Raw genomic sequence first — 23,911 nt, 5'->3', positions numbered from 1 at the left:
CAAGCATCTGACACAGTAAGTAGCAGAGAAGAGGTGATAATAAAGGTTTGTTAAATGAATAGATACGTACCCTCTGCTCTTGTTATAAGGGAAAAACCAACCCATGTTTTCTGAACATGTGACCTGCCCTCCTGGGCTTTTCTTCTTTCGCTGTTCACCCTCACCCCACCATCTTTCCTTTCCTTTCTCACTAAGCTAATTTGATTATTTCAGGCAGAGGTTTTCAACTTGGGCTACACAGTAGAATCACTCGGGGGAGCTTTACAAATAAAACATTTCTCCCCACCAGGAGAAGTTCTGATTTGATTCTTTGAGGTGGGGCCCTGGCGTTGGTATTTTGTAAATGCCCCTGTGACGGGTTTAAAGTGGTTTAAAATGATACTCAAGTCCTATCTTCTCCTGAAAAGACTAATGTGCCTCTGATGAGTTTACCTTGCTCTGGATTCAAAGCAGTTGCTGTTATAACCACTTATTAGGTAACAAATCAAACACTGCCTCGTGATAGTATCTCAGTTTTTTCTTTCTCTCCTGCACTTCATTTCGATTATTCATGAATGGGTATGTTTGTATACAAGTGTATGCACATTATTATTTCGATCATCTCTCATACTAGACCAGAAGAGGTGGAAACTGTGTCTTCTACTTCTTTGCATCCCTATGCCATGTACATGGTGAACCAAGTTGTACTTTTGGTTATTTAAAAAAAATGAAACGAAACTAAAACAAAAAATCAAAACAATAACAACAAACAAACAAACAAAACCCTAAACACCTAGTTGAAGCCATTTAAATGCTACTGTAAGAACATGTCTTGGTAAGAATAATAATGTTGCAAAAGGGTGGGGCAGGATTGAGGCAGAGTAGGAAAGGAGTAAATAAAAGTCGAATGGAAAAAAAGCTAAAGTAGTCCAAAAGAAAATGTTTCCCAGCTTCTTAAGAGAGGTTTTACAAACACTGAAGCAGAATAAACAAGAGAATTAACTTGGCTTGTGCCCTGATAAGGAGATTTCTTTCTTGGTTATATAATTTTACAATGTTTCCAGGGTGTAAAGAAAATAATCAGCCAGGAAGGACTCCTTCCCTTGGACTACACAATTCGGCTCTTGGGTTAATCAGTTCGAAGATCTGCTCAGCTTGACCTGACCCCCTTCCAGCTCTGTGATCTCAGACTAAGAGCCCTAGTGTAGAGCTCAATGTCACAGAAATGGGATAAAACATAATCTTCATTCCATAATCTTGATCCCTTGGTGTAGTGGCCTCTGCTTGCACATCAGGGGGAAAAAGCAAAAGAGAAAAAAAAGAAAAAAGCTAAAGCTGGTATTTTCTCCTAGTGGTTGGTGTCCCACAGGTCTGCCTACCCTGGAATGATACAGGCATACTCTCCGACTAAGTAGTGCTATAAATTATTTGGAGTATTATTTGGAGCAATTATCTTAGACAGCTATAAAGTACTGTTTTGTGCATGTATCCAGAAAAGGTTTATTTTCATATGGCTTCTCTACTTTGTCATGACATAAGACCACAGGAAAGGCTCAGTGAACCACTAAGCGAGATAAGGTCATCAGATAGAGACACGTTTTCTTTATCAATCTTTATCCTAGTTATTAGGTTACAACTTTAACAACTGGTCCCAAAAGACACACATATTTCTACAGATTAAACACACATTCTTTTGCCTAGGTTGGCCATTTTAACACTTATCATATTTTACTTAAATTTCTCATTATGGTTTGAAAACATGATTCAAAAGCATTTAACTCTGCTCTTGATTGATAGTAACAAGTTTTCCTTTGCAGATTAGTTAATACCACTGACCCATCTAACAGGATATGAGTTGATAGACTCATTGATCCATTCATGCTTTGCTCCTGGTTCTTCTCATGACCAGTGGCCTGCATTTGTCCTTATAAGCCAAGAATCAAGAGCCACCCAAATCCTTCAGTCACCAGAGACACAAAATAATAGCAATTACCTGGACAGCCACTTCCTATTGACACTAATAAAATGGAAATGACCGGTTAGTTTATTAAAACAAATGGAAAAGAAAAATGTGGCTCTTACTTCTTTATCTAAGAAATGCTAACTAGAATCAGCCAAACTAGAATGTAGGAGCCTGGAATCCATGGCACCATATATAATAGACTAAATCACAAAATCAGTATGTGCCATCTAAAATCTAAAACAGAGACAAACTGTTAAGTTTTCAAGGAACAGGGCTAAGGATCCATGAAAATGACTGCATCAACACTGATTCACAAGAGCTTTTGCTTTTTCAAACAAGAGTTTAGGTAGTAGTGCTTGACAATCCTTATTGATATGCCTGATAGCTGCAAATGGGTTTAATTAACAAAATTTATAACCTAGGGTACAAACCAAAGGCCGTTAGATTCTACAGGAATATTTCTGGATGTGTTCCACTGAAAAGAGGAGTAATGGATTCAGAACCCAGGATACTTGAATCATCAAGAAAAAGACATCGCAGAAGTAATGAGCACGCCAGGGCCTGAAACTCAAGAATGTTCCTCTAAACGAAAACAAGCAGCTCCATCTTCTCAGAACATGGCTGACTCAATCATCAAGCTGGAATGTTATTTACATAGTCCCAAGCAAACCAAGAAGAATCCTCTCGTCTGTAACCAAGAGCACTCGGAAAGTTATGTCTGGAACAGGCAAAGGCTCATGTCTGTTGGATGATTCCTGACTCCTTGAAAAAGAGCCAATTTACCTAATGCAGGTAAAGGGCAACAATCCTCTTCCTGCCAACTCCTCCAGAAAGGACCACCAGCATGGCATTTCATGATTTTTTAATTAATAACTTGGACTTATTATATTTAGCAAAACAGAGAAATCTGGGTTCTGAAGTCTGCCCTATCCAACAAATCAGAATAATCTACCCTGTCTTCTTCCTCTTCCTGCTGTAGGAGAGGTCGTGATGGAACCTGGTTTGCACAGAGGATAAAGTTGAAGTTAGACATCAGGAAAAATAAATTTCCCAATTAGGAAACATCTTACTTACCAAAGGGGTCTTTTCTTTGGATGTGGAGGGAAGATTAAGAAAGGGGTAGAAATTAACTTTTCTGGATGGAAAGAGGAAATTCTCACTTGAGGCCAGGATAGAAACCATAAATAGGGAACTCTAAGAAAGTCATCATCTTTTTGGAGGTCTTTCTAGCATCATCCAGTACTTTAAACTATTGGCTTATGAGTTAATGCAAAAGTACCCAGGATCTGGGGAACAGTTTGTTCACTTGGCAAGGTCTTTTTTGGTTTCAGGTTTTCAAAGCATACTAACCTTAAGAAAAAGCACCATCACCATTTAATTTGTACATGAATTATCTAGTACTCAACAAACACCAGCTAAGTGAAATAATAATTTGCCCCTTACAGATGGAAAATTTGAGATCTCTAGAAGTGTGGACCTTGGTCCCTTATAAGCTACTGGCAAATATCAGGCGGCATGCTAACTCTCTCGGGTCTATTCTTATAGTTTTCTCCTGTGTGTGACTTGTCTCCACACTTCATTTTAACTGCTTTTGGGAAAGGCAGGGATGCTGGTTTCTCTACTTAGCCCCTGCTGGTGTTGGCCCAGGACACATAACGTGGCCAGTGCTTTCAGAAGATGAACACTCAGATTGTTAGGTACGTCTTGTTCTTGACTTTGACAGTCACAGAACATTATCAAAGCGCTCACCTGTCTTCTCTCTGAACCGAGGTATTGGAATATTAGCCGGGTATTCACACTGTGGCTCCAGGTGTTTCCTAGCGCAGCGGTCACACAGCTGGATCCGGAATTGCCTGAAATGAAGCAGGGCAAAACTAGGATTACAGATACCCTTTCTTGTGATGGCATTTCACATAAACAAAAGTCTACTCATTGCTCATTGCTCAGAAAGTACTCAGGGGCTCAGTTCATTACCATAGAGGTTGACGGATTAGAGAAGGAGACGGGTTCAGGGATATGAGACTTAAAATAAAAGCCAGCATGAGTTTCCTTCAGCCTCAGTGAAAGTGACTACTACTGGGCTAAAAGGTAAGAGTGTTATATAACAATAAGAGGTTGCATTGCAAGGCAGCTTGGAACTGTTGCTAATAATAAATCAAGCCACTCAACATCCACGGTAGAAAGGAATAAAGCTACTACATAGAGTAAGAGCCGGTTATGAAAGTCTTAGTTTAATAGAGTTGTAAGACATTTTTTAGCCTGATAGAGTTCTAACTCAATTTTCCTTATCAGTACAGAAATGGTGGCATATGCACATAGAATTTCTTTGCTCTTCCAACCCTGCTTGCATGCGCGTGCACATACACACACCCAGAAGAAGAATGTGGGAGAGCTCAACATTTCATATCTCTGTATTAGACATCCTTCTCCCAAGAGAAACATTCTTTTGCCTTCCAAGACTTTTCTAAAAGGGGGAGGATCTGAGTAAACTATCTGAGTGTCTAGCTGGCTCCACGTCGTACTTCAGCTACTATCTTACATCTCCAGAGCTTTACTGATGACTCCTGACATCACCAGGAGGAAACTTCCTGCTCACCTCCTTTCCTTCCTCTTTAGACACGGCCTAACAAGTTCCATCACTTAGTAGCCAGCCTTCGCTATCACATCTAGCCCTTCCGGAGGTCCCTTCTGAACTCCTGTGCCCACTTTGGGCCTGGGCCATGGGAGGGATCCTAGTCTTAGGGAGGCAGGCACAGTGGGGCATTTTAGCCAGCCTTATATCCTCAAGATACTATCTCTCTTCAATGAGGAGTCAAAGTACACAGGGGTTGAAGTCTACTAAGTTGGTTAAAAGGAGTTTCTTGTCTGTTGCCTACTCACTACATCATCTGATTTTCACCCCTCAATGTGAAGTCGGTCTTCTTTTCTAGACCAGACATCTTTCAGGGTAGTTGACCAACTTTGCATGACCCTAAGCTCCTGGGCCCAAATACTACAACAGATGATTGTGGTTCAGTGGTCCAAGGCTGGAAGAGATTTTGTTGGTAATGTCGAAGTGGGAGTGCTACTGGCATGTAGAGGGTCGAGGTCAGTGATGTTGCTAAACATCCTGTAATGCCCAGGACGGCCCCCACAACAAAGAATTATCTGGCCTCAAATATAATAGTGCTGAGCTTGTGAACCCCTAGGTTAGATAATACTAACCATATATTTTCTCTGGCTCAAGAAGTACAGGAATGAATTAGATGGAAATCACCAAAGGGGGCCTCAACAAGCCTAGGCATTTCAGACGGAAGGGGAATTTAGCATAGAAGAGAATAAGATTCGGTGTAACCTTGGTTCATTAGGCACAAGATTCAAAACACACACAAATTAAAATGAAAACAAATAATCCAGACTGTGCTGATCTGATCATATCACTCCCTTACTTAAACTCCTTTGGCAGTTGTCTGTGCCTGAGGATAAAATACATTCTGGGCATTTGGTCCTTGGTGCCTGTATCCCTCTCTGGCCCCATCACTCCAAGCTCTCTCGTACCTTCCTGATTTCTCTGTCTTCAACCTGCTTGACCTCTTGTAAGCAGTTGATAAAGCTTCCCTCTCCTTTGGCATCCAATATACTGGCTTCTTCTGCTTTTCCCTGTACCACATTGATTGCCTTCCTTTCTGTTTTTCTTCTCCCTCTCTTCTTAGTGGGTGGACTTCAGGGAGGTGGCCATGACTAAAAATATCCCTAATACCTATGTACTTTCAGTGGCTAGAAAATTTATTAATAAAGAGGCCAGGTGCTTGCATTTTAACATGTAGAAATTCTTTTATTACAACAAAGAAATGTCTACTCTTCAATTTTTCTTTAAAAAAAAAAGTCTATTTTCCATCTTCTTCTTCTTGATAGAGATATATTAACAGAGAAATGTTTCTTGCTATAAGAAAACCAACACCGCAAGGGCAAGAGCAACTGATTTTTTTTGTTTGCATTTTTTAAAACAGCTCTATTGAGATAATTCATACTTAATATAACCCACTCATTTAACGTGTATAGTTAAATGGTTTTTGTCATATTCAGAGTTGTTCAACCACTACCACAATCAACTTTAGAACATTTTATTACCCCGAAAGAAAGCCTCAGATCCCTTAGCCATAAGCCTCCAGCCCTTCTTTCCTGCCCCCAGCCCTAGGTAACCATTAATCTACTCTTTGTTTAATCCTAAGAATAAGGAGAGGATGGGGAGTAGTGGAGACTGTGCTGAATTAGAGGATTCATCCAGAATCTTAAGAGGGGGGGCCTGTCCAGCTCCGGCTGCTGTTATCATGTGGCAATATGAGTTCACGGTCAGCCACATCTTTTGATTTTTAAAAGGGAAGCCAAAAATTAATATTTTAAGTACAATCTCCTGATTTAAAAATGCTGGTTTAATTTTTTAATTTTTAAAAACACACATTCTCATGAGACAGATATGACTAATTTCCACCAAGCTTGCCATGTCCTCTCAATATGGCATGGCCTCACTGCTGACAAGGAAGATTTTGGATCATTTCTAATCCTTTGTCTCAACCTGACTTTCCTCAACACTTGTCCTTCATTTTGAATCACAAGAACTGCAAGCCTGAATTTTAGCACCGTAAATTAATTGTCTTCAAATCGAGCTCAGATCTCCCATGTAGACTTGCTCCTCTTTCTTTGTCCCTCTCTTTGGCCTTCCAACTAATCCAGTTTGAAACCTCAGGTTCATTTTAGAAATTCTCCTTCTTCCATGCTCCTCACTTTCAATAAATTGTGAAATTCTATTGATTTAATTGTAAAATCTCACCTATATCCATTCCCTACCCTCCATTCTTCCTACCCCAAATTTAGATCAAGCCCACATTAGCTCTTATCCGGGGATGTCTGCTATAGCTTTCCACCTGATCTCCATGCTGCTATCTGCTTCTCCCTATGAAAGCCCATTCTCTGTTCTACCACCCAATTAACCTCCCCAAGCACACATCTAAGCACATTTCCCTGCCATTTTTAATCAGCATGCTCAGAAACTTTCAATGGCCCCCAAGTACCTTCAAAAAGTTCTAAATCCCTAAAACTGGCATTGAGGGCTCTTCCAGCCTGTGCCTAATCTGCCTTTCCACACCTCTTTTTCCCCATGCCCTCTTCGAACCAGGAACACCTCTAGGTTAACATGTTGTCTTCAACACCACTTCCTACGTGCCACTTTCCTGATCATCACAGAAATAATGTTTTCCTCCTCTAAACCCCCTTACTACTTTCACTCTCTCATGTTACGGCCATTTTCTATCCTGTGGTATATTACTTGTGTGTTTTTCTTATCAACTCCTAATATATATTTCAAGAGGAGCCAAATCCATGTCTAATTTATGCTAGTATGCCTGAATCACTTAACACAAAGTCTGAGACACAGGGGATGTTTAATAAATACTGGTTAAATAGTTAATAAGTTATTCTTACTAAACGTTGAACCATGTTATATTTTTATTTTAGCAGATTTACATTCTTAGTTCTATCTTGCTTAGGCTAAAATTAAGAGGTTTACATCTTTCAAGCAAACTCTAGAAACTTATTGCTTAGATGCCTGCTAAGTGATAGGGTAAAATGAGGCTGAGCTTTAAAGTTTGCTAAGGAAAAGCTACATGTGAATAATTAGAAGTTGCTAATTAGTTAAGCACTCAAAAATTTTTCTTGGTACTAAAACTGTAAGAGCTTTCCAGGCCTAGAAGATGTTTTCAGAGATCAGAGCCATTTGGCCAGTAGCCACTATTTAAAGAATCCCATGTCTTTAAACCAATGAGAATGGTTTTAAAAAGTACCCATCCATAGGCTTGGCTGTTTTCTAGACAGGTAAGCTCGAGTCCTAACCAAGGTCCATGAGTGCAAATGAGCGAAAAGTTTCCAGTAGAAACCCTGAGAGAGCAAGCTTGAGGAGACAGATTTTCAGGAGTGCTTACAAACATTAGCCACCTTCAAGAGCAATAACAGCAAGGCCTTGAAAGTTAATGATAATAAAAGATAATATTTTTAAAGTACTACATGTTGAGTATGAAGTGAGCCCTTTATATGGGGAGCCCTTTACGTCTTGTTTGAACTTCATATCTTAGTTCCATCTTTTCATATCCTCACTACTACTCTATGAGGTAGGTAATATCATCCCTGTTGACAGACTGAGGCAACGAGAGATTAAGTAACTATCCCAAGGTGACATTGTGGGGAAATGACAGAGCCAGAGGTCGAAACCAGGCTGACTGAGTCTTAACCTCTTCTCCAATCGGCCTTCTCCAGGCTCATTATGTCAAATAGCCTGCTACTCCACCTGCCAGGGGGGACCCCAGGAAGGGCCTAAAGAGCCCAAAGACCCACCTCTGGGAAGACACTGATGGAGGTGTGTTGTGAGCATCTTATCACTCATCTAAACTCAGTGTGTCACTCAGGCTCCACACTCAGCTTCCTCTGTTCTGATGTACAGTGATAACCCAGGGCAAGGGGTTTCTAGAAAGATATGCATGCCCTGGCTTGGCAAGGTATTTAGCCTTGCTCAACTGGCCCAGTAGCTGAATTCATGCAAATCAGGTGGCCTGAAACCGACCCTCTCTGGCTAGAGGCTTACAAATCTGGTCAGGATTAGAAAGTTATTTCACTTAATAGGTGGGAAAATAATTGCTGAAGGGTGGTTAAAGGTGGTAGGACCACTTGAGAGAGAATTGAGAGAAAAGGAAGTGGAGAAGTTATCAATTACTATAAGCTTGTAACTTTATTTTCAACTGGAAAACTCAGTGGTCTCATGTCTTTTGACTTTCAAGCACTCTTATGTGAGGACTGGTATAAATGATCATTAATGCTGTTTATGGGAAATTTAAGGTGGAAGGAATATGCTTACTGGCTTTTCAGAAAAGGTGATTTCCTGCCCAATGACCTAATTAGTCAGGAAATAGATAAGTGAACCTTCTCTATGCTCATTTTAAGCGGAAGTTCTAAAAATTGGGGTGCTTTCTACCTCTCTCCTTTTTGATGGCCGTGATATTTAGACCTGCCAAGGCACTATGACTTCATTGTACTGGAATTTGGTTGATTCGAATACGAATTAAAAAATCAAATAAACGACCTGGGTTTTGAAAATATTTTCATTATTGGGGATTTTTCATTGTCACAGGATTGAGCCTGTTAAAGTATCTGAATAAACTACATGAAGAAATCTAATTTATTTACTCTGAAATCAGGTCTCTCTAAAAAAGACTGTGGGAACATTCATTCTCCACTCTCTCAGAGACTCTTTTAGATAAGTCAAAGCATGTTCTCTTTCTGTATTTGCTTACCCATCTGTAAAATGTGAATAATAATTCTTGCCTCCAGGCAACCAAAGGTTCCTGGTGACCCTTAGATGAAATACTTGATATGTATAAATGACAGAAACAACGATGATCAAACAGTAAAGATGAAATTCTAGGAAGAAAAGAAGTTTAAACATCATCTTCCATGTTGTTTATTCTGCTAATAATGAGGCAAGCTAGTAAAGTTCAGTAATGAAGTGGTTAAAACAACAGAATTTGAATTCTGGAATCTCTTTCATAAGTGCATGCTATCTTTTGGATGCAATTCCCCACTCCTTGGAGTGGGAGTAGGTTATGAAGACAAATTTCTCACAAGGCAAGGGACTTTCTCTGTGCTCTGTACACACAGGGTTATAGCCTTGTGCAATCAGACTGGAGGAGGATAATCAGGTTGCTATGTAGCCTTGATTTCCAAAAAGGTAATGGGTCTCTGGTACCAACCTGTGTCAGTACTTAGAAGAGGCCTTTTCTTCTCTGAAAACATTTCAATTTATGACTTTTGTGGCTAAGCATCACTAGGAGGTCAAACTGAATCTCTAGTACATAACATAAAAGTGTCTGCTGTGTAGCAAAAGGGCCAACTTTAAAAGAATAGGCTTTTCCATGTTAAAAAAAAAATTAAAGCATAAACAAAGCAGTGACTCCCAGAATAGGAACAGAGAAGACCGAAAGGTTCATGGCCTAAGAAGGCTGGATATTCTGGACATTTGGTTCCTCCAGTTCCTTCAGTTGAAAGGCAACTTACTGAGACTAGAAAAAGAAATATAAAAAAAAAGAGAGAGAGAGAGAAAAGAAAAATATTTTCAGGACTGAAATAAGTTCAGGGAAGGAGATGGCATGTTACCTTTGGAATGGACTCTCTATCTCGTTTTCACATTCTAAAGCATGTTCTATGAAATTCATGATAGCATATGGCTAGGAGGCAGGACCATGAAGTTCTATTTCTGATTTAGTTGTAGGCTTTTAGTGAGACCGGGAGGAAGAAAGAGAGTGGCTGTAATAATGAACATTGGAGTAAGCCTTGGTGATGACCAGTTTTTTTTTTAACCTCTCTGAGACTCAGTTTCCTCATCCGTGACAGGAAACAGTTGTTCGAAATTATCTTAAAATTTCCTGCCTGTACTAAGAACTTTAAATCTATGGTGTTTTGATGACAAGAAATTAGTTCCTCATTCTGGACCTCACCTTTTCCAGGAAGTCTGAGAATGCTCTATTCCACATGTTGTCTTGGAATGGCTGTGCCCTACCTGATACCCCTTTAAGCCTGAAGAGTGTACAGATGTATGGTCCTTTTCCTAGGAGCAGGTTTCTCTTCAGACTAGGCATTTTCTTAGTCTGTCCTACTAGTAAAGCCTTATAATGGGTAAACATGTACTGGCCAGTGGCCAAGTCCCAGCAAATACAACTTCAACATAATGAAGCTGAAAGATGGGAGTCTGAGTGAAATAGTAGGGATTAGAAAGGGAATATCCTCCATTGAATTCGGTTTTCTTCTGTTTAAAACCAGGCCCGTGGAAGGTGCTGAGCTTCAGCACGTTTTTTGTTGGGTCATTCGTTTGAAATAGGGAAGTGACTGCGACTTGATTAGCCCCAAAAGAAAGATGAAGTAGGGAAATATTTAGATCTGCTTCTTTCTAAGTTTCCCAGAGTAACCTAAACTATCTCTGGTAGTGGATCATTAGCTCTTGTTCTATTCAATGCAGAAAGCCAGAATTTTAGCAAATTTTAGCCTTAAAGAGGATAAATGTGTTATAAAAAAGGAAGACTGCCCAGGGTAGGCTATTTCTAGAAGAAGCATTCAAGGTGACCTACAAGCTCCATGAGGCCACAGGGCAAAGGTGTCACATAGAAGAGATTGGGATAGGCTCAGACACCTATCCTCTGGCAAAATTAATTTCCTTGGGGGCTTGTGGTTCACTAACTGAACCTGTGAACCAGCTGTATTTAGTGTGCATTCTGCTTCCTTGGGCCTCTAAAATTGACAATGGTCTGTAGGTCAAGTTCCAACGGAAGTGATATTTCTGACCTAGCTCTATAAATAGAGCACTGGAAAAAACCCATCAGCTGCAAATGGCCCAGGGACCACACGCTACCTATTAAGTAAGTAACCACAGTCTCTGTGCTGCCATTTTAGATGAGAAAAAAAATCCTTTGTTATTTATAATCTTCAGAGCTTTGAGATTCTCAAAATACTTTAAAGCTATTAGTCTTCTTTCAGATTTACAAATAAAGGATCTAAAGCATAAAACCACACCATAACTGCCTCAATAGCATCTGCCCACTGAGGAAGGCATTTGGTCTGGTAAAGAATAAGGCTCCATCATTTTGGTAAAGCAGTAAAGTTCATTCCCAATGTCTCCTGGCTGGAAGTGAGAGAGGTGACTGCAGTTCAGAGTCTTTACTTACACAACACTAGGCTGATCCAAGTTTCAATAAAACTTTTTACTGAGGAAGGTAAGAAATGTGAAGAAGACATGAAAAGGTGGGGTAATCGGAACCTTTGGAATGCAAGTCTGGGATGGATTATTCCCCCACAGCAGAAGGTAGAAAGAGAGTTAGCTGATCACTAGGATAAAGACTGGTATGTACCAGCCCACACCACTTAACTTGATTGGCTTTTGTGGGGGTAGAAAATACTCTTAACTTTCCCAGAGTCTTAGAGTGGTCATGTAAGTTATCATCCAACCAGGACACTTTTGAAAATGAAACGAAGCAATTTTAATAATTATATTGGGGTAGCAGAGATAAATCAGGACTGTTCTGGGAAAACCAAGATTTATAGTTACCCTACAGAGATACCACGTAGGAAATGTCCAAAATCAGGATGAGATGCTCACCCTACAAGAAAATGGTCAGTCTAGAACCCATCTCATTTACTAACCAAAAGTTGTACAGGGGATATGGCACAGGACTTCTCTGCTATGCTTGCAGTAACAATGATGGGTTTCAAACATAGCCAGGAAAACAACGGGCTTGAACCAGCATGTCTGAATAAAAAGAAGCAATTCCCTTCTTTTTATTCCCTCCTCCCCCCAGCTCAGCTTCCAACATTCTCTAGGAGGATATGGCCCTGAATCCTTTCTCCAATAATCCAGCTTTCCTCCTGCTACCTTCTATTTAAGGAGGAAAAACCCGTAGTTGGGTCTCCTGACTCTTTGAAAAGAACTCTTTAATTAAAAATAAGTTTGCTCGCCAGAGAAAACACACATATTCTCCTTAGGTAAATAAGATAAATTAAAGAAAACGAAAACCCAACCAGTTAAGAAAATCTGAGGCATTTTCTTTTTTAATTTAGACTTCATTCAGTATAAGCCAGGAAGATGCTTATGTGAAATAGTCTTTCTTCCACAATGGTCTGTTCTCTCTGCTCACTGTGAGCAAGTGAATTCCTCAAATCATGCCAGTCAGCCCCCCTTGGTATGAGATTTGCTTTTCCACTCCCATTGTAAAATCCAAGGCAGCTGGATTCTGGTAAATCTCATGTATACATGGTTATCATCTCATTTTTTTGACCATTTGATATTTTTTCAAGTGACTTTTTTTTTTTTTTTTTCTGGCTGAAACAGAAGGAATGTAGACACCTATTCTGATTTCAGATTGTTTATAGCCTTGGCTGCTGGAAAAAAAATCATCTTCAGATATGCGTACTTAGCCAACTGCCTTTGGAGAAAACTGGGAAGGGTAAAAAATGGCCTATCCTCTGTCAATCACACTTCCTGTGGAGATTGAAACTATAGTAAAGTAATACTCGGTAGCTTTATATATCCAAGGATATAGTCTGGACAATGAGTAGGCCAGGTGATAGCCCACGTGGCTGAAGAACAAAGGGACACACTAACAGCCATGGGGTTTGCCTTTGGGAAATGAGCTCACCAGGCAAAACCAGGACTGGAGACAGGCTCCTTTCCCAAGGCCTTGGCTGATGCAGAGCTGGGCCCAGGTACTCTTGCTTTGGCTTCAGGCTGGCACTGGATCACTGGCTCTTTGCAAGTCATAGGGAGAGAAGGGAAAAAGAAATGCTGTTGTTTATCAGGAAATCTGTTCCTGAAGAAAAATATTTCTATGAAAACCATCAGTGGCTTCAAAAAATCATTAATACAAAAAGACATGTCAACTAAATGCAATGTGTAATCCTAGACTGGATCCCGGACCAAAACACAAAATTATCATAAAGGACATTATTGGGACACCTGGCAAAGTTTGAATTTGTCTGTTACATAATAAATAGCATTCATTATATCATTGCTAACTTCCTGGGCGTGATCATTGTATTGTGGTTATGTAAGAGAAGTTCTTGTTCTTAGGAGAGAAACGCTGAAGTATCTGGGGATGAGGGTCATGATGTCTACAACTTACTCTCAAATGGTTCAGCAAAGACAATACTAGCAAATTAATATCATAAAAAATAAAATGATAACAATAATATGAGAGTGATAAAACCAATGCAGCAAAATGTTAACAATCTAGGTGAAAGGTATATGGGAGTTCACTGTACTTTCCTCGATCTTTTCTGTAGGTTTGAACTTTTCTTTTTTTTAAAAGAAAAATTAGCATGAAAGTGTAGGTTGGCCTAACTTATGAGATGACTCGAGTCACTGATTTAAAATCAGGATATGGGACTCGATCTCTGGAGATATTGCTAGGGAACTGTTTCATATGCATGTTTATGCAATTACCTGGTTCACTATTAAAAATGCAGAATCCTTGTCCCCACCCCAAACCTAATGCATCAGAATCTCTGAGGACCGAGGCCCAGTTGTCTGCTCTCCCCGAGGATCCCTATTATACACTAAAGTTTGAAGAAAAAAAAAAAAATCACACATTCGGCATTTGCCGTTTTGCTTGCAACTGTAGGCTTCGCAGACCCCATGGATAGTCCATGTACTGTCACGGACACATTTAGATTAGAAAATCTCCACCCTGTACCCGGTGATGGGGCTCTGCATCCTTTTCATCATAGAAGACACCATTCTGGTGAATGCTCTTTGGCCCAGTTTTTAAGACTCCTATCTGCTGACTTTATTCCCCACCCTACTTCCCAGGGGGAATAGAGCAGAGATGTAAATGCTTTCTAGAAGTGCCATAATTCATCTGGTTGGAGTTGTTCTCAGAGGAGCCACCCAAAACCCTAATTTGGAAAGGAGGAGCCGCTGACAGCCTGCGGCATGACACAGGACAGGGCTAGTGATGGGGCCCAGGTCCCCACTCAGGCAGAGACCCTCATTAAGGTCCCTCCTCTGTCAGGATCCTTGACACCAAACATAGTGCAGCTTTCAGAGTTCAAGCTTCCCTTGGTTTCTTTAGTGAGAACAGAAACAGAGTGCAACGAGGGAGTAAAGAGAATAAAGTGGGTCAGGGGACAGAAGCCCAGAGCTGCTTTGAAAACTCCAGAGTACGTAAGTGCATCTGATGAATTCAAGTTAAAGCACACTCAGAAATATTGCTTTGCTCCATTCTGCAACACTGGTCTAACCATTATTCCCATTTCACAGAGGAAGAAGTGACTCGACTACTGAAACCCACCCAGCCAGAGGCAGAGCTGGGGCCAAAGCTCAAGCATCCTACGACTCTGCTGTCCCAGCTGCCTCCCTTTTGGCATCAGTGCACATCCCTGCGGAGAATGCTTTTAATTATCACCTAGCCCAGAGTGTGAAGATTTATTGTTACGCTTTCCTCCGGCCCCATCTCAAGCACCCCTTTGGGAAGTGGAATGATCATCATGATAGGAATCAGGATATTTTCAGGCGTGGGAGGAAATGGAATGCCTGCGTGGCATATGTTTGTTGCCCCTGAAGGCTCTGAGAAGGCGGTGGGAGGTGGGGGGCGGAGAGAAGTGGAGTGTTGAATAGTTTGGTGAGGCAATCCCAAAGGTAATCACTTACTCTCTCTGTAGCTTTTTATGATAAGAACCCAAAGGTTCTTTGGGTTTATTTTCCCAAACCAGTGAATTCAGCTTGGCTGCCGAGTTTCTTCAGTTCAGCTTCTGTTTCCGTGACCCCTGGAGCCGGACTTCCTGAATCAAGGCTAAGAGAAGCTGCTGCCCTTCTCTCTTTTTGGGGTGTGCACACGCACGCACGCGGGCACTTACAACACAAAGCATATCCCCATGGTCATCAGGCCGACACAAGGCTCACAACAAATTGGGGCCACAGAGGAAAGGAAAACTCCATTCGTGACAGGAATTCATAGTGGCCCCCAGATCACAAGTTGCAAGGTCTGAACACTGTGCAGATTGCCAGGGAGAAGGAACTGATAAACGAAACATGCTGATGCTAACAGGGTTATTTTAATTGGGGGAACTAGTTTGGTGGCAGAAGTCAGTACACGTGCGAAATATGAGTTCTTAAGCAAAGCAATTTCCTTCTTTCTTGAAGGCCACTGTTTATCTAGAAATGAGAAAGAACTATGTGTTGACTGAAAATGATTAGATTCAACAAAATCAAGACCACCTACTTGGTATAACTTGTTCCACATCTCAGACATCAGTCGATATAAAACATTACACAAAGAATTATGGGGTAACATTTTGGGATAATTGGTATGTTCCAGGCAATAGGCTCAATACTTTACATACATTGTCTTCACGAGGGAGGTACCATTAGCACACAACTTTTCTAGGGAAGTAAGCTGAGCTACAGAGAGAGTAAGTGATTACCTAAGGTCACCAGGCAAGTGGCAGAGCAAGGATTTGAACCCAGCAGTCTGACTAGTCACTTCTTCCATGGTTTCTTTCAGCCATTTAGAAAGTACTATAAGAACAACCATTCGTCTCTTTCTCTGGGAAGAAAAACTCATGGAGATTCCTTCACCCCATTTTCCAGATACTCATTTGTTTTCTTTTTCTCATTAAATTGTAATATTCGATTTCTCATTCCGAGTCATCTGTGTCTAGAGAAGCATATTTGAATAATGTTCCCTCCCTGTTGTTGGGAAACTCTTAGTCATATGATAGGTTTCTAGAAATTGATACCAAAGAAAAATAAATCTCCAGGTTCTGTAGATATCCAACTGAAAATATGTAAAATAACCTTAGTTGCCAAAATCATGATTGGCTTTCCTTCTATGACTCAAATCTCCACATCTGGTTCACCTTCTTTGCCAGAAGTACATGATTATGTATCTTTTTTATATTTTAGAGTGTTCATGTATTTTATGATGTTTCTATGTAGAATTGCTATGTTAATCACCCCACTGATAATTACATTGTTTCTTTTATCAGTGTTAACTCCACAATGAAAAATGAAGCAGGAGGTAAATGTGGCAGAGTCAGAAGAGCCCCATGGGAAGCCAGTTAGTCATTTTTCGCATCTGTAATATGTTTGTGGGATGGGAAAAGGGACGATAATCACAGTTAACATTTACGTGCACCTACTGCAGCATGGGCAAGAAACAGTTCCAGGATCATTATGTGATAAAAATAAAAATCTCTTAATCATCTCAACAACAAATACGTGGGTACTATTATGACCCTTATCTTACAGATGATAAAACTTCACCCACATAGTAAGTGATGGAGACAGGACTCAAACCGTGACAGTCTGACCCCAGAGTTCTATTACAGCTTCCTCCATGATTCCGACAAGCAGCCAGGCCTGGGAGTCCTTGTTCTAGCTGACTTTCCGTGTCGGCAGCTGAATTTGATGTTTTGCACACTGTATGTACGTCTGAGTGGATTATTATAATGTCCTTCGCCAAGGATGGCCCATAAAGTTTTCATGACATTACCATAGACTCATCTTGTTTATGAAGCACGATAATAGTACAAACAGAAGAGTCATGTATTAAACATTTTTAGTAAAAAAATTTTTTATCATAGTTCTTAAGGACAGTGACATGACTGAGGTCCGGCACTTAGGCACGCATCAGAACTGGTACAAACACCTCTTCCATGCAGTCCTTGAGCCTCAGGACCTATTGCTTCACTCAGAAGACACATCACGGCCTCCCTGCCTGCTCAGGCACCTCTGTAACTATATATACAGCTCCGTGTAAGACCAACAGGATCACTGTGCCTGTTTTGCAGCAGCCCGAGCTCTAAATTAAAAACAGGACAACAGCAATAATACAGCAGCAACAACAAAATGATAATAAAATAAATGGTAGAAAAACCTCTGGATTTCAAAATTTCCTTAAACCGATCATCAAGGGAAGGAAAGGGAGGGTTCCTTCTTGAAAGAGGCAAGTGCTTGCCAGCAGGAACCTAAAACTCATTATTATTCTGCATTTTCTTTTTGCAAGACTGAAGAGTTTTTCTGTCCTCCCCCTCCCCATCCCTATCAAAAGAATACCCCCCCCAAGACAATCTCAAAGTTTAATAGTAGCAAACTCTGGCTTCAAAAAAAAATTAAAAATAAAAACTCAAAAACCCATAGTGGTTACAAAACAGCTTTGTGTGAAAGAGGACAAGTTTTCTCTTAAGAGAGGCTAATTTCATAGGGTTGGGAAAAGAGAGAGATGAGGGGGGAAACGCTCCACAGAGGAAGGGGAGGCGGGAGAGGAGGGGATAAAGGAGGAAGAATCGCTGGCTTTAAAAAGCAACATTGTCCAGAGAGGTGAAAAGGAACAGATGGCCGTGGAGAATGTGGCCCTCACAGCCCTGAAGAAAGGGGTGATGCTGACAGATCTTGCTGTTTCCCATTGATGCCTGAATGTTCTAGCGTGGGGAGCCGAGGCCAGTGCAGGGGACAGACCTCTGTTCCCAGAGGCTCACTGGGGCACTGACGCTGAGGCTCACTGCGGAAAAGAGCCGGCGAGGGGGTGGGGAGGGCGCGCAGCTGTGGCCACAGAGGGAAGGGCGATGCGGGCTGATGCGGGAGTGGGGGCTTCCATGGCCTTCTCTTCTGGCCACGCCTGGAAGGTCAGCTCAGCACTGGTCTTTGCCTTGGCAGAGGTGAAGGAAAGGACAGCAGCTGGGGCCCAAAGTGTTGGTATCGAAACACACTGAAGGAGACATGTCTGGGATAAAATAGATAGCTTGGGAGAGGGAAATAGAGAAAATATTCCAACTGCTTTTACAGAGTTGCGATTTTCGAACTACGATAAACAAGAAATTTGGGTCTTTAAAAGAGGTCAGAGGATCCTGCCAAGTAAATCCTATATTATTTCATGGAGTCTCAGGGCAGAGAAGTAATTTGCCAAAGGAACCTAAAAATGACTTGGTAGCAGATACAGGAAGGAATTTAGAGGTCAGACTCAGAGGTCTGAGTTAGCCTCAGAGAGGTGAATTGAAAGTTGGGCTTTGCGAGACACGGCGGGATGACAGGAGGGGGCAGAGGGGCCTGCAGCACCCAGGGTGTGTCCTGTGGGTGCATGGGACCGGCATCTGGATGGGCTGCTTGCCGGCTTGGTGGGTGTAGTTGCACCATCCTGGAGGATGTTACTGGAGACTCACAAGTCACCACAGGGTGACACTCTGGCCTCCTGGGAGGGGAAGGCCTGACAGCCAGCCCTGCAGCATGGGCAGGGAGAGTGGGCAAAGAGGGGCAAGGGTTTGCCGAAGCAGTGATTATGAAGAGGCCCATAAACTTTAGGGGACAAAGATGTAATCAGTGTCATTTCCTTATTACAATTTCGATCTCGAAAATGTTTGTTCCAAATGGCCTCCTGACTTCTCCCAATGCCCTCGAGAGGGTGATGATAAAATTCAGCCCTGATCCTGCCCACCAGGGAGGAGCTACAGTCTTCCCAGCTCATTGTCTGGTTGGCCCACAGAGAAGAGCACGAGCCCAAACCATTTCTCCAGATTTGATTTTCCTCTCTTCTTCCCTGACCCTGAAAATGAGAGAAACCTGAACTCAAGGCTGAGGGTCTAGAAACAGAGGGGCATGAGTTTGGAGAAACAGATCCTTCATCGGAATTATCACTCAGAAATATTCCCACATGTCTCAGAACCTCATAAACATCTCTCATCTAACCCTCGGTGGGGGTAAGGGAAGTTAAAAGGGAGCTCTAAATATATTTAGAGACCTGACAAGCTTACCTTTACCTGGGCTAAGTCTTCATTTCCGCGTGAAAGAGCCTGTCACAATGGCCATCGAGCCCCTTGGTTTCCACTGCATGTACATCTGACTTACTGAGAAAATTCCCAGGAGCAGCTTAGTTAAAAAAAGATCAACCATGATGAAGACCTTGCCTTTTATTTCCCTGATTCATCCAAATTGCTCCCCAGGCGCTGTAGATTTAGAAGCGCCACTAATCATCCTTATAAACAGCCCAGCCACCGCTTAGAAATTACTTTGTATAGCTCCTAAGTGAAATTCCCCCGGGGGATAGAAGATGCCCCAGGCTTTAACAATCAAAACATAACAGCCTCAGTATGAGAATAGAAGACAAGTACACTTTGACATCCCAATTGAAACTCCAGGCTGAATCCCACACACAAGAATGTAATTACCTTTCCCAGTTTGCCGGTATACTAAAGAAATTGGAGAAGTGGAATACCTATTAGGTCCCCACTAATCCTCCTCCTAAATTCAAAGCAGGGCTAGTCCCTGGAATTCATTTCGGAGTATTCTTATGCTCCACTATTGTTAACCAGCTCAATTGATAAGTGCTTGCAGCTAATAATGCTTTCTACTGAGCTCACCCCCTCCTCTTTCCCAGCAGCTCAAAGCACTTTACAAATATCACCTCATTATTCTTTATAACACTCAAGTGAGCCTGATAGGTGGAAAGGTTCATTATCTTCTCCTTACCAATAGGGGAAATAGACAAAGGAAGAAGTGACTCGTTTGCGCCAACAAAGCAGGGGCAGAACTGGAACTAAAACTCAGCCGTCTTCCTGACTCCAAATATGCACATGTCCTATGTCAGCTTGTAAAGCCATTCTGCTGACAGGGCAGGATTTTCTAGTTGTGGGCTGTGTTGTAATCAACAGGTCCACAGAATTGGGGCACTGGCTAGAGGGAAAAGGGCAGCAGCCTAGATAGAGAAACCCCACTGGAAAGGCCTTAACTAGTTGGGACAAGTCACTTCACCCCGGAGTCTCAGTGTCCTCCTCAGGAAAAGGTGGAGGTCGATGAGAGGATCGTTAAGGTCCTTTCCAGCTCGTAGATAATTAGTGAAGTGAGAGTTTCAAAAGAAGAGTTGTATTTTTTTTTTATCAGCACTTTGTGATGACCTGGGCTTCGTTTCTCTTGTTAAGCCTGAAATAACAGCATCATTGTCTCTCTTGCTCTGTCATCCACTGTCCACCCAAATGATAGTAGGGATCAAACCAGTCAGTGTGAGGTAGAAAGTGCAAGAGGTAGTCTTGGGGCATCAAGGCCAAGGACTAAAGAGAGATGGAGACAGGCAAGAAGCAGGAAGACAGAAGACTGGAAGGATCATAAAAAGAACTGGCAAACAACATTTTTGAGCTGTGCCTGGGCTCTACCCAGGGGCACCCCCTACATTCCAAGAAACCTAGGATAAATGCTTCAAAGTATAAGAAGGCCCCAAAGAAACAGGGTTTGCTTTAGTTTTTCTAAATACAGAATTCACTTGTCATCACCAAACCCATATGAACAGAGCTGCAAAGTACCCTGCAGTGGCGGTTTCCCATTTAAACAGAATTTCATTTTTGTGAAATAACACTGATGTGCCTTCAATTAAAAATGAGTTTTACAAGTGGCTTCATAGTTTACGATTTGCGTTACTTGAGCCACATACACCTGAGCCTTTAGAAAACCTGTAGTACTTTATTTCTCTGATCTTTTATACTTTCTTTCCCTAAATAATGCTTCGATATTCTTTATTTGTGACAAAGAGAGTTGGACAGACAGGACGTTTAGTAAAATCAACATTTGTTTGTGGGAGAAGCAGCCCCCGCAACAAGAATAATGACCTTGGAAAGAGTGTGGGGTGATGGGCCGATCACAGTGACTGGGTATAAAGGACTGACTGTGCAGTTGCCAGAAAGAAACACATTTTTGTAATATCTCAGTTGTTTCTATTGGCCTGGCCTTCCTTGCACTCACCATGGGAACTGAGTCAACAAGTTTGCTTGCTTTTATTCCAGTGATTACAGTGTATTCGTCCCGCTCCCGCCGCCCCCGCGCCACAGAGGAAAAAAAGGAGTAAAGAACAGATATATCCAGAAAGCCAAAAGCTTGATGATACAAAAAAATGGGTATAATTTTATTTATCTTCAAGTACAGCTGTAAAAGCGACTAGTTGCAAGCTTAATTCCATCTGCTCTCCCTGAGGACCTCAGCCTGACCTTGTGGACCCTTCTTTCTGGGAAGTTAAAGAATTTCCAGGATTAGCTCAGGTCCTGCGGCTGCCAACTGTGACAATCTACAAAGCTCTCTTAGGTAATGATTCAGATCCCACTTCTGCTCAAGGCCAAGATAGTCCCTAATGAGTTGGAAATATTCTCATTTCCTGGACCTAGACCATAAGTCAAATTGAACCCGGAAGAATTTCAGAAGGGCAAGCTCAGTACCTCTGCATACTAAAGACTCAACAACTGATACATCTGTGACATCAGAAGTGTAAATGAACTTGAAAAGTGAAGATTGAGTGATCATCAGAAACAAGGCTAAAAAATAATATTGAAAGGAAAAAAAGAAGGAAGGAAGAAAAGAAAGAAGGAAGGAGAGAGAGGGATAGAGAGCTGGAAAGAAAGGGAGAGAGGGAGGGACGGGGAGAGAGAGAGAGAGAGAGAGGGAGAGAGAGAGAGAGAATGAGAGAGAGGAAAAGAACCTCATAAATCTAATAATAATAATTGATCTCCACCACTTGATTCTGGAGGAAGGCATCTCCCAAATTGAACTTTTGAATTCTCTAGTAGAAGGCCAAGATTCCAATACTGGTCAGGTAAAATGCCAAATTCTTCTCACCATCACAATCTCAAGGTGACAAAAGAGGAAGAACAAATCGATACTCTCAGTTTATTGTTGGTGGTCTGGAGAAGAGTAAGGCTTTAGATCCTACCAGCAATCACACTAATTTAATGTAATTTAGAAGTCTCCCTAATCTCTCCTCAGACACTTTCTTTCCCTGGATCCCCTAATTAGTACAGACATCTGGACAGTTAATGGAACATTGAGGTAAGTTTTCAACTTGAGTCTGTGATTAACTAATTCTGTGGCCTCCTTAAGCCTCAGTTTCCCCATCTGATAAGTGAGAGAGTAGGATTAGAGGGCCTCTGATATCTCTTCCATCTCTATGATGCCCTCCTGCTATTGCGTCTCTGCATAGATTGACTTCAGCATTTTTCTAAGCCATGGTATATTTTTTATCTTTAGTTTCATCCAATGCTGATTCCTAGGGTTCCCTGGCAGTGTCTGATGAGTCTCAGGTCATGAATTCAAGCATCACTGGCCAGAGGAATATTTACTTCTCTTCGCTCCTACAGAGGAAAGTTAATGTCAGAACACTTGTGTTCCAGGTGACCTCACTCGGGAAAACCCACTGGCATATGCCAATAGATACGATACAAAATGGGTAAGGATAAAGGCCCTAAAGGGAAGATTTCGTATGTGAACCAAAACTACAACAGGGTAATCACTCTGTGAACATTTAGAAAACAAATGGGTAGCTTTTTATATAAATGACTAAAACTTCGAGGTTTAGATGTTTCCACTGTCCAAGATTTGCAATGTAGTTGTGACCCAGCTCAGCAACTGTATCTATGACAATGGATTTCTACACTGTTAGCTGAGGAAATTTTATGAACAGTCAGTAACTCCAAGGAACTTTTCATTCAAGGATTCCAAAATGTTATGTAAGTATTATTTCTTATGATCCCAAACAGATGTGGCAATCAGGCTTTCTATTTGAGGAATAAGGAACATTTTACAGACTCGTTCAGGTTATAGAGTAAGCTACAACTTGAACAGAGACTCCAACAAGCCACTCACAGAATTATCGGGATTCCTAATGGGCTCCACGTTATCAGAACACCTGGGTTTAAAATAGTGGAGAGAAAATCAGAAGATTCATTGGGAGACATAGGCCCATCTCGATCTTTAGTGTCAGATCTCACTGGCGATGCAGTGGTCATTTGCTTACTACTTGGAAGTCTTCTGAAGCCTGAACAGGATGGACTGAATCTAGATCTGTCAAAATGACTAATACAGACAATAATGTGTATTCCTTTTTTTTTTTAAATGTATGTTTCCACTTTTCTAGCAATCTAAGTGTCCATCGATAGACAACTGGATAAAGATGTGTTACATACGTACAAAGGAATATAACTAGGTCCTAAAAAAGAATAAATTCTTACCATTTGAGACTGCACGGATGGACCTAGAGAGTATTAAGCTAAGTGAAATAAGTCAGACAGAGAAAGACAAATACCATATGATTTCACTTATATGTGGAATCTAAAAAAACAAAATAAAGGAATAAACAGAACCAAAATAAAAAAAACAAACCCATAGATACATAGAACAAATTGACAGTTGTCAGGTGGGAAGGGGGTTAGGGGCTGGATAGAAAAGGTGAAGGGATTAAGAAGTACAAATTGGTAGTTATGAAATAGTCACGGGGATGTAAAGTACAGCATAGGGAATGTAGTCAATAATATTGTAACAACTGTATGGTGCCAGGTGGGTACTAGACTTATTGGGGGAATCACTTCATAAGTTATATAGATGTTAAATCACTAAGTTGAACACCTGAAACTAATATAATATTGTATGTCGACTGT

General features: G+C 41.3%; 1 protein-coding gene and 1 long non-coding RNA gene across 15 annotated transcripts in view; both read right to left on the bottom strand.

The window, feature by feature from the left end:
• RAD51B (RAD51 paralog B) overlaps nucleotides 1-23,911 on the bottom strand; it is a 482,184-nt gene that overhangs the window by 45,012 nt on the left and 413,261 nt on the right. For 8 of the 14 annotated variants that reach the window (XM_039875321.1, XM_039875325.1, XM_039875319.1 and 5 more), the window contains 2 exons: nucleotides 13,150-13,258; nucleotides 3,692-3,795 (listed from right to left, as the gene is read on the bottom strand). The exons of 2 other annotated variants lie outside the window; for them this stretch is intronic. In XM_039875321.1, coding sequence (XP_039731255.1) covers nucleotides 3,692-3,795; nucleotides 13,150-13,258 — 213 coding nt within the window. The remainder of the gene's footprint in view (nucleotides 1-3,691; nucleotides 3,796-13,149; nucleotides 13,259-23,911) is intronic. 4 more of the 14 variants (XM_039875328.1, XM_039875329.1, XM_039875332.1 and 1 more) reach the window with 1 other exon arrangement.
• LOC120612778 (uncharacterized) lies at nucleotides 15,544-19,373 on the bottom strand. The gene is made up of 2 exons (XR_005655529.1): nucleotides 19,256-19,373; nucleotides 15,544-17,310 (listed from the first exon to the last, which is right to left on the bottom strand). It is a non-coding gene; the product is annotated as an uncharacterized LOC120612778 (long non-coding RNA).

The sequence above is a fragment of the Pteropus medius genome, unplaced genomic scaffold, assembly GCF_902729225.1.
Source record: "Pteropus medius unplaced genomic scaffold, Ma_sr-lr_union100, whole genome shotgun sequence".
Lineage (NCBI taxonomy): Eukaryota > Metazoa > Chordata > Mammalia > Chiroptera > Pteropodidae > Pteropus > Pteropus medius.
Note: the sequence above shows the minus strand (reverse complement) of the source record. Positions and strands in the feature narration are given on the sequence as shown.